We start from the raw sequence: 18,232 nt of genomic DNA, 5'->3' as shown, positions 1-18,232 counted from the left end.
ATAATGGTGCCTGCATGAATTCCAAATTCTGGTTGGGCTGGACATAACCCCTTAGAAATCCACCAAAGCGATTCAATATCTATACTTGTCAGTAACCCAAATTTTTGTTGTTGCTGGGTTTTTTGTTTGTTTATTTTTGATGAGGTGGTCAGTTGCTGATTAGGCCCTGCAACTGATAAGCCTGTAGTGTCCAGATGAGCAATGCAATTCTATAAAACTCTAACTAGACAGTGTAGGAGAAAGCAAGGTGTTTTTGTCTGCAAATGTAGGGGCATTTGGAACTGTGAGAACTGTTTTTTAAATTGAGTCCCTTCGCTTAGTTTGTCTAAGTATTTAGTTAAGGTGATGTTTGATTGCAAGTTGACCATCCATGGAAGAAGAAATTTACTTCTGTATTTGCTATCCAAGTAAACTGATTTTCATCTTCTAAGTTCTTTTTAAATAACCCATAGCAAATTTATTATTCCAGTTAAGTTTTTTCTTGCATTTTTCTCAAATTATGAATATTCATAACTTCGAAAATATATATTTTCCCTGAGGGGGGGAAAAAAAGGTATTGGGTAATCCTTTTGTGCTCAATAGTTGTATCAGGAGTTTATAAACCTTTTAACAGTTAAAACCTCAAAACAAAACGATGGCTCTGTTTTCCTTGATATGAGTTCAAATAAAGTTCTGATTTCAGGAGCTTTAAATCTGTTATTTAGAATATTTTCTCCTTTGAAGAATAATAGCTAAATCTGTTAAATTTGTTTTGAGTTTTTTTTTTTTCCTGATGGGTTAAACGTGCAGTTGTGGCACAATCTGATTTCATAGCTCTGTATGCTATGTTTATTTATGCTGAAGTTAAAAACATAAGCTAAACTGCTATTACTTGCAGATGTCTTTGTGTGTGAGTTCTCTAAGAGTTCGAACTTATTCCTTGTATTGTTGATTAGACAAAGGGCAAGGAACTTTACACGAGGAAAGGAAATGGCTTAGTTCTGTACACTAAATATCCATATTAGGTATAAACTAAATATAGGAGTGTAATCCAGGAGTGAAGTCATATCTGTATATTTTCATGAGAAGAGCTAATGAGATCAGTCAGTGCTACTGGATCAGCTTCAGACTTTTTTGGCTCTGTTAAAGCATTACTACTTTGGCTAGAGTTTGATAGTCTGTACTTTGAGAGCTGCTTTTTTAAATAAAGGAAATAGTTTTTTTTTTTTTAACGTGGTTTTGTCTAAAAATAAAATCAAAGTAAGCATAAATGTATTTCTTTAGTCTTTCAAAGCTTGTATTACTCACTCCAGTGAGACATGCTGTACTGTAGCTTAATGAGATGAAGCAAAATGTCCTGAAGGAGGAGGTTCTACTCTGCGAATGAAAAACTTAGATACTGTATCCCAAGGGATATAGAATACATTCATAGAGGTACCTTTTAATAAGTGATTTGCACAATACTTACGTTGGAACTAGAAGCAATGAAGAGCAAATTAAAAAAGGAAGAAAGCCTCCACCAAAACCCTGCTATTATATCTGCTCTAAAATAAAAATTCCAACACCATTTCAATCTAAGATAACGTTTTTCCTAGCTGGAACTTTTGAGTACGCTGTGAGGAGGATGTGCAGGTTCAAAACTGCGCCTCTGTTTCAGTGAGTTTTGAGAATCTGAGCTATTTTTTTTTTTCCCCTACAGGCACATTCTTCTGTGGACATTGCCATTTACTTTCTGATTTGGAAGCAGTTGTATTTTTAGCTGTATTCCTTATTTTATCAGAATTTTGAACCCCTCAGTTTGTTGCTTTTGGCTAGCATTTTGACATGAAACTCATTTTGAGCGCTTAGTATTGGATCTTCTGGGTTAACTCTAAGTCAACCTGGCAACTTGAATGACTTGACTCTTGGTGGAGAAGGAGCAGTGCATGGGATGAAGCTTGAGCAGCTCTTCATTGCTAACCCGTCCAACTCATTGGTTGTCTTAGCTCTCTAAATTAGGTTATGGTATACCAAAACCAGGCAGGGATCTTTGTTTTTTGTCCCGCAGAAGCGATGCATGCTCACAAATTTGAAGAATACTTAAATGCCAAGCACAGAAATTTTACTTGGGCTTCTCAGTCTCAGTGACAAAAGTTTGCAGTTCTCTCCTGTAAATAGTAGAGATGCTTCATTTGTGGAGAGGTTTGGAAATAGGTCCCTTGGACTGTAGCCAAAGCACATTCTGTACTCTGTTTGCAAATTTGAGGGGTAGGGAGGGGACACAGTCATTTACAGTAACTGTTCCAAGTTCAAATGCCAGGTGCCCAAAGGCAAGTTTCAAGTGCTACCTAAACAAGCTTATTACTGTATCGTTAACTGCCTACTTCTAGATTTGCCCTAGAAATTGTAAGAATGTATCAGGCTGTTACATACCAAATTTTAGTCAGTTTGGCTATGTTTATCTTATCTAGGTTTGTTAGGACAGAATCACTTCGTTAAAGGCATTGTAAGTTAGAGGGATAGAGATGAGATGCCAGTTTCTATCATTATTTAATCACTTGATTACTATGTTTTTCCTATGTTAAGCTAGGAAAAAAAAATCATGTTTGTGATTATCTACAATAATCCCAAGTTTATTGTATTCATAGCATTAAGTTAATTTCTTCACTGAAGAAAAGTGGTGGTTAGTATCTAATACAGGTTTTGGTCTGGCTCTTTGTCTGATTCTCCCAAAGGATGAACATGGGATTCTTTTCTCTAAAGAATGGAGAATGCTTAATTAATTTCTGCTGAATTATAAAGTTACTTTAATATATCAAGAAAATCCCAAAGCTTTTTTTTCAAAAGTGTTACACTGAGAATTGGATGGCAATAAGCAGGAATTGTATGAAACTGTACGAGACAAGTCTATTAATTTTTTATGTTAGGAGCAACATTCCAAGGCTCTAAAAATAGCGTCATCCTAAGATGGTCAGTTGCTGCTACAGTCAGATGTCTAACACAGTGGTGGCTTATCTGAAAATTTGAATGGGAAGATAAGCATTCCTTTCCCTGATTTAACAGTCAAATCCCAAGAACATGCAGGGAGTAAAATTCAGTCAAGCTTTTTTTTCCCTTAGGCTTTTTTGTATTTGTAGTGAATTCTAGGTATGAGCATTTTGCCCCCCCCCCCCCTTTTTTTTTTTCTCTCTTGTGCTTTTCTTAAAGGACTCTTTTTAAGATAGCAGTGATTACGTAAATTGCTTTATAGAACTAAAATTATTTTGTTGGTTGTCTGAATGTTTAAGTTTAATTGGTATCAAATTACCAAGCCTTTCTTAAATTCCCTTATAGAGGTCAAATAAATGGGCTACACTAATCAATATCATTCCTGCAAGGATAAGGCTGTGATATAGCTGCTGTAAGCTTCATTTAATGCTTTCTGAGGTCAGGTGTCTTCAACTTGGAAACTAACGTATGTCCCTTTTCCTGCAAGATATTTTCTTATTTGTAGGTGGTAATGAGGCATATGCTTATCTTGCCACATCCTTTAAAAATAGTTACCTTCCATGTTTAAAAGCAGTTGATAGGTAGTGGGGAAACTTAGGATGGAGATTAATAATGCAATTAGAGAACAAGATTATGTAGAAAAAGGCATAATGTGGTGGTACTTCACTTCTTGCACTACCTGTGGTGCTGTAGACTCATCTGCCCACAACAGACAGCATGATGAAGAAACAGCTATTAAAACTGTCAAACTCCTCACCTTCGAAGTTATGGGAATGATGTTGGATGTTTTATTTGGAATCTTCTTAGCATTATAAAAGAATTGTAGGAGTTAGCTTACTTGTCAGAGACATTTAATAGTGTGGATAACTGTTTTTAATGGGTGCTGTGTGCTTATTTTATACTTTGACTGAATCTTTAGTGACTTTTAAGCTTACGTTAGCAGTAAACGAGTAGGATACGTTTCAAAATACGTTAAAGGTTGCTTTGTGTTACAGAAAGTGCAGTGGCTCTGCTAAAAAGTTGTGCTGTGGTATGAGTTGGAATACGTGGGATCTGCACCTTGAAACTTAAAAATATGCAGCAGCCTGAACTTGTCTGAGATTTGCCTTTGTTCCCCTCTCTTTTTGAGAGGTCAGTATGGATCTTTAAATGTGCAATAGTTTTTTTTTTTTAATATTAACCGAGGCTTTTAGAGGAAAGAGTTGATTAATGAACATGACAAATGAGCACTCGGAAATGAGACGAAGGAAGTTAAATAGTATGCTAAATATTTAGCGTCTTTGCCGATTGTGAATCCTAACATAAAGGGAAGGTCAAGACAAAGAGAATCTTTGAGAGACTAGCAGTGCTGTCTTGGGCAAATATTTTAAATGTTCTTTCTTCTAGCCTCTTTGGTTTTGTTATGAGGTGATCCAGACTCTTCAGCTGGGATCGACATCACAGTCTTTGGACACCTCTGCCTATAGGGCTATGGGCTAGTAACATCCTATTAGGCCAAGTATGTGTAGAAAGTGGTTTCGAGGTCTTTCCCTTTCTCCTTTCACATGGATGTGGTGATGGCAGCTCCTACTGGCTAATCCTTAAAGTAAGAGGATGTTTTCAACTGTGAAACATTGATTGCTTGAACACCAACTGGTATGTCTGGTGGGAGAAGGCAACAAACATGTGGGAAGGAATTGTTCAAGGTTGCCTTTTGGTTTGTGCTGGCATAGTAGGTATGCTCTGTTTGTGTGTGTGTGTTTTTTTTTATTATTTATTTTAATATGTTTTAATAACCAAGAGCCTGAGAATTGTTCATTTCAATTAGTTTTGCCTATTTTGGTAGTACTAGTGTTAAACTTTCAGTTAATATCTTAAAAAAAGGTTTTTTTTTTTCCTGTAACTCTTTGTTTTATACTTCTTACCAGAACAGCTGAATCTGGAAGAAAAGTGTCCTGTAGTGGCATGTGTCTGTGTCAAGTATCTAGAGATAATCTTTCAATATTAAGATTAGAGTAAATTTAGCTGCTCGCTTTCAGTGTAGCTAAGATGATATTTATTGCTTTGAGTTCATTGTATGTTACAATCAGTACCTGCTGCTGCTACTACTTGTATATTTCCAGTAACTCCATAATAAAATATATTCAATCTATACCAAAATATGGCAAGAAGATCCTGCTAGTATTCTGAAATTTCTGCATTACGCTGTTCATTTTCTTTTTTTCTTGTCCTGAGCTTGCATCTATTTTGCATATTGTGGCAGGGAAGTTCTTAAGGCTATCAGCGATATCAGCATTATTTATCATAAGGCACTGCTCATGCCCTTTTAAGCGTCCTGTTAATTTGGTCTGCCTAGTGGTATGAGGACGCCACACTGAAACAGAAGCTGTCACTTTTAAGTTGGGACATTAGCTATCTGCTGTTCTGGAGAGGGCAGAAAGATGAACTGACAAGTGGAAGTGTCCTTTCTGTCTTGTCATACCTCAGATTAAATCTGGTTCAACCAGATTTGCTTAGCATCAAAGATCCAGGGTTTGACTCTAGCATTCTCCATGACCTGTTCCTCCCATTTAAAAAAAACAAAAACAAACAAACAAAAAAAACCTCCCATCAAACTAACAAATCTGAAAGTGTGAGAATAACGTTGGTTGTTATGTACAAATCACATTTTTTACTTCAGAATTCTTCAACTTACCTTCACATTTTTTTAATGATGCTTCATTAACACTTGGGACTCTTTAAGATCTATTTTGGTTCGCAAAATAAATGCGTAGATATAACATCCCTGAAGCTTATCCATCTATTGGCTGAACAGAAGCAGAAAACAATTGATATAAGGCACCATAAAGAGGAAGCATTTGATTGGTGTTATATCAAATATTGTTACAGTCCTTGCATGGACATGGTGTTTTACATCTTATCTGAAAACCCTGCCCAGTAAACAGCGTGGAATTCTGTTTATCCAGCTTGGCAAGATAAAGGTCTGAGTTGACGCTGCAAGGATTTAGACTGATATTACCAGACTGTTTTCAGTAGTCATGTGTGGAACATTGAGCCACTCCTTTCTGTATACTTTCATCTCTGGGATTTTGAGTTGCTGTATGTTTTTCCATTGAATCACTTCATTAGTTTACCTTAAACAATTTCCTCTAAAAATGTGAATCCATATAGGATTATTGTTGGTTTACTCAGTTTTTGAATGAGATCGCTGTTCATGAAACACACAAGATTGATTATTATTGCCTGTTTTGAGGTAATGAACTTGCATCATGCTGTTTTTCTCGTGTATTTTTCCCCAGTAGATTTTTTTTTTTTAAGTGAGAACTACTGTATGTTTCAGGATTGCTGAATTCAGGGCTTTAAAATACCCTTTGTTTTTTCCTAATCTGTTTATTAGTTGGACTTTAATTTTCCAGACTCTGGATTTAGGTGGGTGGGGACTTTCTTGGTGGTATAATCAAATAGCTTCATTAGTCATCTTTGGCAAAAAGGTATTTTTGTGACATGCTTCTCTAAAGTGGATGAGGGGGAGGATATAATCTTATTTGAATGGAGTAACTGCTTTGGGGGAAGAGAAGGGGAGGAGGTCGCTACCGCATTGGCAGGATCAGCTAAATTCAGCCTCCCAGACAGTGGGAGAAGCAGATTTCTTTTCCAAGTAGCTGGCACTCCTGCATGGACTGAACTACTTGGCACTGGGAGTTGTCAGTAGTTTTAAGTCTGTGGGCTACGATAAACCGGGTTGTCTTCTCAGCGAGCATACTGATTATTTGCTTTAGTGTTTTGTAACTCTTTCATTCTTATTTGAACTTATTTTCTTATTTAGATTTTTTTGAAAAGCAGCCCTGTTTGTTTTTTATGTTATACTGTAATGTATGTGCTGCAGTGTCTGAATGCCCAGCTCTTTCTCGTGAAGTCGCACCTGACAATTAATGTAAGGTCCATTTTTGTCACCTTTTTGCGCCCACCCCCTTTTTTAAAGGTAGCCAACTTGGAGTGTAACACAGTTTTGTTTAAGGCAAGTGAATGTCTTTAACCTTTTCTCACTGTCACATTCTCTATAGCAGATGTTAGCCTTTCGGACTGCTGGACAGCATCTCTAGCATGGCATGACTTGGTCATGGGTCTTAGGTCAAGTTAAACACTGTTTGGCAGTGTACTTTCCCTTCTGGTAAACTGAAGCCAGGCTTTTCAAGGCTAACGCTCTGTTTAATCTTTAAGCAAAATACTCACTCACTAGTGAAAAATATCATGTTACCTTGCTATGGGTGGTGGTGTGCTTTTTTTTCTATCTGGTCCTAAAACTATGCAAGTGTAATACCTGGTATTCAGTTGAACATAAGAGTAGTGTGAAGTTCTTCTTAACTATAAGTCCTTCAATGGATGATAGCAGCTTGATTTGATGATAACTGAAAATAGTCTTAAATGTAGGAAGGTTCGCATTATTTAGTACTAAAGATCTCTGGAGTATGTTTTTTTGGAAATTAATTTGAAAAAAAGTTCAGAGCTCCTCTGTAGAGAATGAGAATAATCTTGCTGAATTAACAAGTAACCTAGACTGAATTTGTATAAAGAAGTCAACATTTAATATTTTCTTTACTCCTGTGAAATGAAACCGGTGGCGATGGGAGTGAAACACTGAAGATAGCCTAGAATGTTGTGGCCTGAATTCAAAGATCAGGTGACGCCAAGTTTCTGGCTTCTAACAGTGAATTTAAGAAACAGTTGTTATTTGATTAGCCGCTTGTGTGACTAGTCACACAGAATTTCAGAATATTACAATATGTAAAGGCTTATAGTTTACTGTCAGCACAGCCCTATTCCAATGGAGAAAATTAGTCTCTCCACTGATAATCAGCTCTCTCAAGTATCCACCAAATTCATCTCCCTCTGAAAAAAACACGTTTGTAATTGAAGGAGAAGAATGTGTTGCATCTCCAGTGTAGTGTTTCTCTTAATGACCGCTCGTAAGGGATCTGTGCGCTGTAGCTCCCAGTGCATCAAATAGAAGAAGATATAAAACGGACCTCTCGGGCAAACAGTTACATAGCAGAATTCTTCAGCTCAAGAGTGCCGAAGCCAAAAGTTTCTTGGCGTTCTAACTACATTCCTCTTTCAGTTTGTGCTCGGAATAACTTGGGACTTTTTGGAGCATAAATGGGACAAACTTTTGAGTGCAGACATAAAAATCTGTACTCAGTATAGGTATTCAGCTGCAGCTGTAGAAGTGCATTAGGCTTTCTTCAAATCACTGCATGTTAATGGGCTGTAATGTTTTATTTTATTTTTGATTCATATTATCCAAAAAGCTCATCTTGCTTAAGTAAAAGCAAATGCCCTTCATTGTTTGTTTATTTTGAGTGTTGTGCTTGCTTGGGGAAAGAAGAAAAGTTACTGTCAAAGGTGGTATTACAACGTAAATGCATTTGACCTTTTTTGGCCTTCATTGGCATCACTTTGGGTTTAGTATTGGTTTTGGCCTAGGAAAATTGACCTTCATGGAAACAACTGTTGTGTTTTGTGCCTTAAGTTTTAAAATATTTCTTCTTCAGTTCTATGACTTAAGAGCAGCTCTGCTTTGGACTAAGATTTCATTTGTAATACAGTTGAGCAAAATTACTTCCTGAATTTGAGATTGGTTTATTTTCAGTTGCAGTTTTTCAATATTCCAAGGTAGGAACAATTCCATGTAGTTGTCAGAATTCTTAAAATTGTTATATGCACAATAGAAAACTCTAGTTTTAGGTAGTATAAAGCAGAATGCCCCGAGTAACCAAACTTTGACCCAGATTTCTGCTTTTGATAGGTGCCTTTGCAGTGTGTTTCACGAATGCACTGGTGAGAAGCTTGGGCTATTTTTTGACAGTGTGTTCCCTGAGAAGTAGCTCAGTAGTGATGATTCCATGTGCATGTCATTTTTCCCAGACACCAAAAAGTCACATGCCAGCTTCTAAGACAATCTGGTATTGTTAATCTGCTGAAAACTTTCCCAACATAAAGAAGGCAATTTGTAACTTGGGCAAAAATGCAGCTTCTTTTCTTCTTTCAAATCTTCATTAATGAAACTGATGAAGGTTTGAAGAAAAATAACTATGTGCTCCATGCATCAAAGAATTCAAAAGGATAATCTTCTGTGTCAGTGGACAGGTACTTGTCGCAATGAGACCAAAAGAAGCCTGAGACAAGATAAGTTGGTTTGAGTCCTTATGTCCTGTATTTGTAGAGAACAAGCAAAGGAGTCTCAGCCTTATCTGCAAAGGTGTTGTGACCGTTCTTTTCAAATAAAATATTTTTTGAATTGAAGACCACAACTGCACTTGAAAAACTTTTTTTAAATTTCCAGACCTCTGAAGAAAGAGCTGTTAGATATTTCTTAGTTTTCCTGATGTAGAAAGTAAAGAAAGCTTCTTCCTTGCCCCACAAGTGCATGGCTGGGACCTGGCAGAGAACTGAAGGAAAGAGTTCCTTTGCTCAAGTTCCTAAGCCTCTCTCTGGTTGGTGCTGATCCTAAAGCTTAGTTTTCTTGTGATAACACTGTTTGCCAGCTGCTTTTTTTTTTCCCCCTCCTGTTCCCCACCCCTTTTTTCTTTTTTTAAAGATGGGTTGCCACCAGTCAACACCCATGCCTTGTGCTTAACCCTTCCAATTGTGTAGCTCTGCTTCTAAATAGCCTTTTAGAGTAGGCCTCTTTAAAAGAGTGCAAGTGTTTTTGTCCTTTCTCCAAGGAGTACGGTGAGTATATCCTATGCTATAATTTAAAACAGCCTACGGGACAAGAGATAGTAATGATGAAGGAATTAGCCTGTTTTGATACTCTTACTAATTAATTAAGATTATTCCTGGAAGTACTGTAGTAAGCAAAATCTATCAAAGTTTGTGAAACTTAGTGTATGTCTAGATAGTTTTACATTTACAATTGTTTTTTAACTACTGAATCAGTTTTCTATTCAGAAATTGGGATTTTGCAACAAGGTTCAAGGTTTTGAGTGTCTAAAACTTGTCCACTAAAAGCTAAATTTTTCCAACTAAGCATTACATACTTCATTGTCAGAGAGCAATCATGAGATTCGTGCCATCACTGGGTGCCCTGGAGTGCCTTACTGTTGTGCAATGGACCTTTGTTGTGATAGGACAAAGACACTGATTGATAAGTTGCCTATAAAAAGTAGCTTTGGAATATTACTGTATTGTCAGTTAAGTCTCTATGTACTTATGGTTATGTCTTTCCTTGCAACACCAATAAAGATTTATAGTTGCTGGTTCCAGTTGACTCATGGCAGAACTACACAGTGATAGATATAAGCAATAAACTGGCAGATGACTACAGTTAGTTGGCTAGGCTTTGTGGAAGAAGGAATAAAGCAAATAAATCAAATGGCATCCGAAAATTGCCACTGAAAGTGTGACTGCTCAAACAAATTTTATTAGCTGTCCTTTCCTGACTGCTAAAAGGAGTTGGATTGTCTTAACAAAATAACTCATCTTTCACACTTATCTGAAGTCTAGTTTTGATACAATTTGTAAACAGCTGCTAGAGGAAATGAGAAGCAAATAGGTTACTCAACTTTATAAATGTATAAATTTCACTATAATAAAAGCCTTATGTCTGCTGTTTAAAAAAAAAAAAAAGTTGGATGGTCCAAGGAAACAAAAAGGATGGAAACAAATAAAATGGATGCAGAAGTCCAAGCATACCTTCCCAGCATATGAAAAGTACTTGCATATTCTGAGGGTGCTTGCCTTTGTGCATTATACGGGGATATCCTCAAGATATCCACTCCCAAGTGCTTCAGGTGGATTTTGACAGTAAAGGAATGTTCCTGCAAGATGGTACCAGGCTTGATGGTGGACTTGTTAGGTCTTTGGAAAAGTTTGTGATGTGAGGAGAATACAGGCAATAAAACTCATAATTTGTTACTCAATCTGTTTTTAAATATAGGTCTTCTAGTAATTGTGAGCGTGCACAGATGGCACACTGCTACCTTCTAATAGTAACGATCTGTTCTCTTTTGCAGGCTGGTAGTGATGGTGAAAGCATAGGCAACTGTCCCTTTTCTCAGAGGCTGTTCATGATTCTTTGGCTGAAGGGAGTGGTATTTAGTGTCACAACAGTTGACCTGAAGAGGTAAGGAATACTTGCTTTGTCTGGGAAGCAAGAGCACAATATTTGGTGTGACAAATGTTTCTCTGGGGTTTCTAGGTCTTGCATGTTTTTTTTTGTGAAATTTCAAAAAACTTGGAGGCAACCTTTACATAAATGCTGCATTCGTTGATGGCTATTTGCAAATGTCTGCAACTGAAGAGTCTTTGTCTGACAGATTTCTCTCGAATTTGTTAAATGATGCTCTTCTGCTGTATATCTGATAACTGGCATGTAGTCTCTTATGTCTGAATGTTAAGTCTTACTAACTTCACATTGAGACCCTACAAGTGAAGACTGCTGGGTGAGTATATTGGATCAACCAATCTTTGAATAAATCTCCAATGAATATTGGATAACTATCACAAATCATGTATAGTCTACCCTTAAAGATATTAAGATAATGCTACTTTGCAATAAGTAAAACCAATATGAAAATATCTGTCCATGAGATAAATTTGAGTGAAGTAGAAGTGGACAGAAATACAATGTAAAATACTCTGCCTTTGTATAGCACTTGTCAAATATGTCATCATGCTAAATGTTACCTGAATTGTAACTTCTCCATCTGTGAAGTGACTACCACAGAGGGCAAGGAGGGCTAGATATGAATCCAGGAAACTTGATTTCCTTAGTCTGAGTGTACTCTATTAGAAGTGGAAATGTTAAATTCAGCAGAGCCCTTGTATTTGTTTTCAGTGTGAAGTAATGTTTTCACAGCATTGGTGTAATGTTAGTCACTTAACTCTCTGGAGAGAGGAGAGGCTGCTAGTGCTTACAAACCTTATTTTCAGAAATAAAGCCAATGGAAATGTACAGTGTCCTCCAAAGAAGGTAGCTAGTAAAATGTGTAAGAAAGAAATTATACTCTGCTAGACTTAACCTCCTCTTGTAACTTTTTTTTTGAAGAGGACTTGTGTGTTGTTTTTTCATTGTTCTCTTTAAGAAATAACTCATCTCCTCATCCCTTTTGACTCTTAAAAGTATTTTTTTTTTCAGTTGACTGCTGTTACCTAATTCTGTGCTGCTTGCTTCAATGCTGGCCACCAATGTATATATTTACATGTATGATATGGCTGTGGCAGACCACTCAAAAGCACAGGGGAAGAAAGCAGCCTTTGTGAAGTATGCATGCGTTTAAGGGATTTTCTCTAGCCTATATGGGATTTTACTGCAAATACAATTATTGCTGCTAGCATACACAAACCAAATATATCTTCCATTTAGCACCACCTATGGTTTAGAGCCTGTGTTTAGGTAGTGTTTGCAGTTGTCGACTTTTTACTTTTAATGATGGCACACTTAACCTATTACAGTTGTCTGTGGGGGGGGGGAATGGGGAAAAGGTTGAAGGAACCATTTGATATTTAGATGTGTTAGTACTGGTGAACCAGCCAGAGAAATATCATAAAAGTGCCAAAGGTTCCTGTTGAATTGGCCTTATTTGTGATCCTTTGACAACTTTGAGTTAATTGGCTGGGGGAATGGGATGCAAAAATTAATATTTACCGCATAAGTTGGTTGCAGATGATTAAAACTGTCCTTTTTTTTTTTTTTTTTTTTTTTTTGCCGTAACAGAAAGCTTCCTCTCTGCTTTTTTAGCTTGGGGAGGGGAGAATACAAAATAGGTGCAAAATTCAAAAGCTGCATGGGAAAAGATCAAATGAACTTTATTTTCTTTGCTGTCCACTGAATGAATCCTCTGGTAAAGGAAAAGAGCAACTACTAAAGTTAATTCAGATTTGAATAGATGTTGATATAAACCTAGTTCCTCTTAGATTTCTGAAGCTTTAGTTTTTCTGTTCTGGGTTGTCTATACCTGGTTGTGGTATAACGTAACTTGCAGAATGTCAAAATCGGCTAACGATTCAAAAAAATCTTGTACAAAACATTTCTTTTTTCCATTAGCATTATCAGGACGGTAATAAGTACTAGAAGTTGCCTTAATGTCTCGTAAGAGTTTCTTGTGACGTCTTAAAGTACGTTATTCAAGCCAATTACTCTTTTCTTGTTCCTGTTAGAGGAAAGGCACATACGTTGACAGGCTGGGTTCTAATGTTTTATTATGCATCAGAATTTATTTTACTAGCCAAAAAACTATGGGTTTACTTGCAAAACACGCTTCTGCCTCGTAGACAGTGTAACTTCTGTAGAACACTAAGGCAAGTTCTGACTGTTTTTGAGACTTAAAAGGTCATCGATGGGTACAAAAGTTCACAAGCAAGTAACTTGGGACACATAGGAAAAACTGAATCTGATTTGATTGACTTTTTACGTTGTATGTTTTTCCCTTCCATAATTGCATTAAGCATAGTACTGTGCTAACAAAAGAACATTTAGCAGTTCTCAATTCTACCCTTAATAACTTTGGACACAAAAATATGCACATAGGAAAACTAAGTGGGGCATACCGCCCTTTCAAAGAAATAATGCATTTCTTGCTTCTGTGTAGTCAGACAGAGGCTTTATTCTTTCCCTTCTCAGAAGCAGCATTTCAATGTGCAGAGCTTAGACTTGTTCTGGTGGCTAGAGCAGGGTTGCAGTACATAAACCATTTGTTAGGCTTGTAACAACATTCAAGGCCAGCTTGCATTCAGTTAAGTTTTGAAATACAATTTTAAACATCTTGATTGTGTGGTTTTACAGTTATGTTGAAAGACAAAGATTAAATAAAGGGATTAGTAAATATTAAAGATTGCCCAGAGGTGAATGTTACTTCAGCTTGGGGACTGGAGACGGTTTTTTTTTTTCCTGCTGGCTTTTTTTCTTCACGTTATTCTCCAGACACTCGTTGCAGTATTCATGTAATTTATATATCATTGTAGAGCATATTGCATCTGGGGGCTGGCTTTTGTCTGATCTTCAAGAAATTATTTGAACACTAATTGCTCTTCTGGTCTGTGGCAGAGCCATGAAATGTTTATGGCTTAACTCTGACGTTAAGCAGTTTGCCCGTTTAATTAACTAGTGATAGTCAGATATTTAAATATGTGGTCCTACCACCAATTACCACAGTAAACATAGGTGCAGGTATATTACAAGCATGACTAACTCATGGAATTGTTTTGACTGATTACAGAATTTTTTGTTTTGTTTTGGGTGGGTTTTTGTTTGTTTTTTTTTTTGTTTTTTTTTAATTGCCCAGTTTTATCCCTGAAGTAAACTTGGCTATATATATATATATATATATATATATATATTTTTTTTTTTTTTAATTGCCTTCTTGCTTGAACTTTAAGGGAGGTGATACTGTTAGCCTTTTAAGGATATTCCAGTGCTCTCAGGGTGCTCTAAAGACTGTGGTTTGTATGTGGTAAGCCAGGATTTGTTTATGATCTACTGGCAAGAGAGGCAAACTGGAAGTCAAACCCTGTATTATGTCTGGGCTTTGGCTATGGGATGTTAATCTCTACTTTTTTTTTTTTTTGGTGTCTTCTTTTTTTCTGAAAGATACGGGTGACCTAACTGGAGTGACCAAAGGGGTTAATAAAAGAGCTCTGATCCTTTGGAAAACTCTTTTTCGATAGGTCATTAAACTTGTCTGTTTCTGAAATCAAGTCTTTCCTTTGACTGCATTACTGCAAATCCGGATGTCTTGCCTGTGTTTGTTTTTAAAATAACATTCCTTTTGAAGAATTTTATCTATCCAACATGCAAAATTGGAAGAGAGCCACAATGACTTCCCATAATTGTTGTGGGTTACAAAGCTGTATTTAAATGAAGTGTTAAGCTACTTAAAGCATTGACTGATGACAGACTTTAAATCCTAAAAGTAAGAAACTTAACAATTGATTGAAAATTGTTAAAATTATGAAAAGTATTAATATCTACCTTCTGTCACCTGCCTAAAAGTAGGGTGTTTAATGTACCTGAGTGCAAAAATAAGTCTTTCTCATTTAGTTTTACGTACTCATCACATATTTCATATGTCATAGGTGCTCTTTGGAGCTACATACTGATATGCTGCTGTTGTCTTCTCCGCCTCCCCCCCCCCCCCAGCTTAAAAGGTTCATCTGTGAGCAGGGAATGAAATTCTACCAGGGGTTTGTAATTCTGTAAGCACTTGAAAGTGTACGTTTCCACTGGACGAAACTTAGAACTGTGCTTGGTTAACAGAGTTTGAATGCGTTCTCCAAAAACATTGCTTTTTCATGCTAGCCTGAGGACCGTGCAGCTAGTCCAGTTTCTCTGTCCAGTATGGTCAGGGGGGTTTCTTGAACTGTAATTCCATTATAAAGTAAGTCCAGTGATAGGATGCCTGGTGCTGACTCAGAAATGTGGCTACATGGTGCAAAGCACAGAACCAGTTCAAGGGTTACTCTCTCGTTTGGATTTGTTCAAACAGTAACAAAGGGGCAACTTTATCTTGGCAAACTTCCTATGAAATCAGATAGCATCTGTTGTTCCTCGTTCCTCGTAGCTCTAGCAAAAGGTGGTATTCATCCTGTAGCGTATGTTCTGGATAACTTGATAGAAATGTAATTGTATGCTTGTGCCTAATCTGGATCGCACGTGCTGCCAGATGACTGCGAGGCTGTCTGAGGAATGAGCAATTGCACGCTGTTCTCTAGAACGTGGAAAAGGTCTTTGAAAAATCAGTGTTCGTGCTTCTGAGCAGTCGTTCTGTGCTGTAGTCAGTAGCTTCATCACAGGGAGACTTTTAAGTGCTGCTCCTGAAAGTGCCAAGCGGTACTGTAATTTTATTTCTGCTTGAAGTGAGACAGTTGTACTAGCATGAGAGTAACTAGTATCATGATGGTTTACCAGGGAAAAATTGGCTACCGCTTTTTAGGTGATGCTTTGGATTTTATAGCTTGTAATAAAACGACTTCCCATTATTGGATTAACTTCAACTTTTTGTCTGATCCTACTGATGGAAACAGATATGAGAGCTTTACACTGAAGGGAGTAAGCTGACATCTTGGGGGGAATGAGTAGGTACATGTGTATGTGCAGCTGATGTGCCAGGTTTTAGACAAATGCCTGCAGTGTCTTTCATTGTCACTGTAGCATCAAGGCCCAGCTAGAGGAAAGAGAAGCCAATTGTTTATAAAATAGACTGGCTTAGGTTGATAAGGATTAGTATAAAAGGAGCTGGAGTGAATCTCACAAAAGCGAGAGGTGTCATCGAAACTGACTTATGATTTAGAAATGTTTGAGTATTTTAAGCTTGATTCCATGTTTCTCTTGTGTCTAGTCATGGTAATGTCAAGATTTTCCTCCCCTTGCCCAAATCTGTGAAAAGTTTATTTACTTCCATCTTGATTTTTCAGTGTGATGTTTAAATATCTGTCACCTTGCCTAGAACCAGAGCGTGTGTGCACATAATAAATAGTTTATATAAATGTACTCTGACTCTCTTATTTCAAGAGAAACTCTGTGTGAGGGGGTAGGATTATCATTGATCTCAGATTGTGCTATTGATAAACTCTGTACTGTAGACCTTGAGAGAAAGAGTGTATGCATAAAGGAGGGTGGTATATATACTTCCCCCCACACACACACACACTAACACACTGTCAACATCCTATTGTTAAGTTGAGATAAAACCAGAAGGGAGGAGGAAGCAGTTGTTTTTAAAGACTTTTAACTGTTATCAAAGAAATATTCAAAATGCTAATCAAGTCTTAAACTCTTTTTCAGAAGACTGGTGATACCTTTTTAAACCTTAAGGTGTTGAATTTCTGTTTATATGAAATACCATGAAGAGACAAACCTCAGGCAGTGCTTATGTGATCATCGCATTAAAAGCTAGGGTCATGGATGGTCCTATGCTTACTTTTGTATTGATTTGTATTTCACTGTAGAAAACCAGCAGACCTTCAAAATTTGGCTCCAGGCACTCATCCACCCTTTATAACTTACAATGGTGAAGTGAGAACAGATGTGAATAAGATTGAAGAGTTCCTGGAAGAAGTTTTGTGTCCACCCAAGTAAGTGTTAAAATGATAATTTGGTTATTTGTTAACAGTATCATTTGATTACCTTAGATTAGATGGATTGTTCTGAGGGAGGTTTTCTGTATTAATTAAAGTTCTTCAGTGTTAGTAAACTGAAATTTGGACTTTAATAGCTTGGAACTCTGGTTTGTCATTCCTTTCGTTCCTCCAGCTCCCCTATTTGTATATTAAAAAATATTTTCTTTAAAAATTATTTTAAAAATTGTCCTTCCTAGACTCTTGTCACCCTTCTTAGACTTCTGTCACCCTTCCTATACCTGCATTTTTCAGACTACATTACCTTCACTTCTGATAACTGGGGCAGGCCACCTTAGATGATGTGTCCAAATAATGTAACTGAAGATGCGTCTGCTATGCAAAACTTAGTCCTGACTCAGTAATAAACCACTGTGGAAATCTATTTTAAGGAGATTTGCCGTGTCCTTATGAGAGTTGTATTGGTAGCCATTTTCCTAGAAGTAAGGTGATATTTCAGTGTTCAAGAACTGGCTGTTTTCTTGTTCTCTCAGAAATATCCCTGCACTTCATGTTTCATGTTAAATTTTTCCCAGTATTCCTGTGTAGCTCTCTATAAGCAGATGGACCATTGCTAATTGTACAAAACTGATGATTACTCAACGCAAATTGGAAGTAATTTTTTGAAAATACGGCTCTTTTATACGAGACGTAAAGATGTGCCCTGGAGATTGCATCTTTAGTGTTTTGGAAATTGTGATGGGAAATCCTGAACAGTGTTTGATTATAATTAGACCATGCAGCGCAAGTGTGGGATGTGTTCAAGTGTTTTCCGAACTCTTGGCTTCCTTCTCCCTCAACTGGCAGGCAAGGGTAAAATGCAAGCACTGCCTCCAGGAAACTGAACTGTTTTTAATCTTTTTGGCATGACAAGACTTTTGTCTTTTTCATTACAGAATTTGGGGTCCGTGGTCTTCTAGGGCCGCTAGATTTTAATTTAAACAAAAAAAACTCTCCTGTGAACAGAGAAGTAAATGGACAAGAGTATTAGACAGCTGTCTGTTCGATCCCGAACTGTATTATTGTATATGGGACTGTGTTCGGTCCTTTGGCAGCACTCTGCGCTACAGTGAGGTAGCTTGCTGCTCCAGCCATGGACTGTTTCAAAGACTGTGCTTGGAGTATATGCCTGATTTAGAAAGAAGAAATGTGCTTTGTTATTCCTCTGAAAAGTGATTTTCAAAGTGTTGCA

At 37.1% G+C, this 18,232-nt stretch overlaps 1 protein-coding gene across 1 annotated transcript in view; it reads left to right on the top strand.

The window, feature by feature from the left end:
* The window catches only part of CLIC4 (chloride intracellular channel 4), a 33,543-nt gene that overhangs the window by 6,097 nt on the left and 9,214 nt on the right, over positions 1-18,232 (top strand). Inside the window, exons 2-3 of the mRNA XM_068917757.1 lie at positions 10,941-11,050; positions 16,873-16,998. Of these exons, the coding sequence (XP_068773858.1) occupies positions 10,941-11,050; positions 16,873-16,998 (236 nt within the window). The remainder of the gene's footprint in view (positions 1-10,940; positions 11,051-16,872; positions 16,999-18,232) is intronic.

The sequence above is a fragment of the Struthio camelus genome, chromosome 23 (genome assembly GCF_040807025.1).
Source record: "Struthio camelus isolate bStrCam1 chromosome 23, bStrCam1.hap1, whole genome shotgun sequence".
NCBI lineage: Eukaryota > Metazoa > Chordata > Aves > Struthioniformes > Struthionidae > Struthio > Struthio camelus.
The sequence above is the reverse complement of the archived record's forward strand: the minus strand, read 5'-3'. Positions and strand labels throughout refer to the sequence as shown.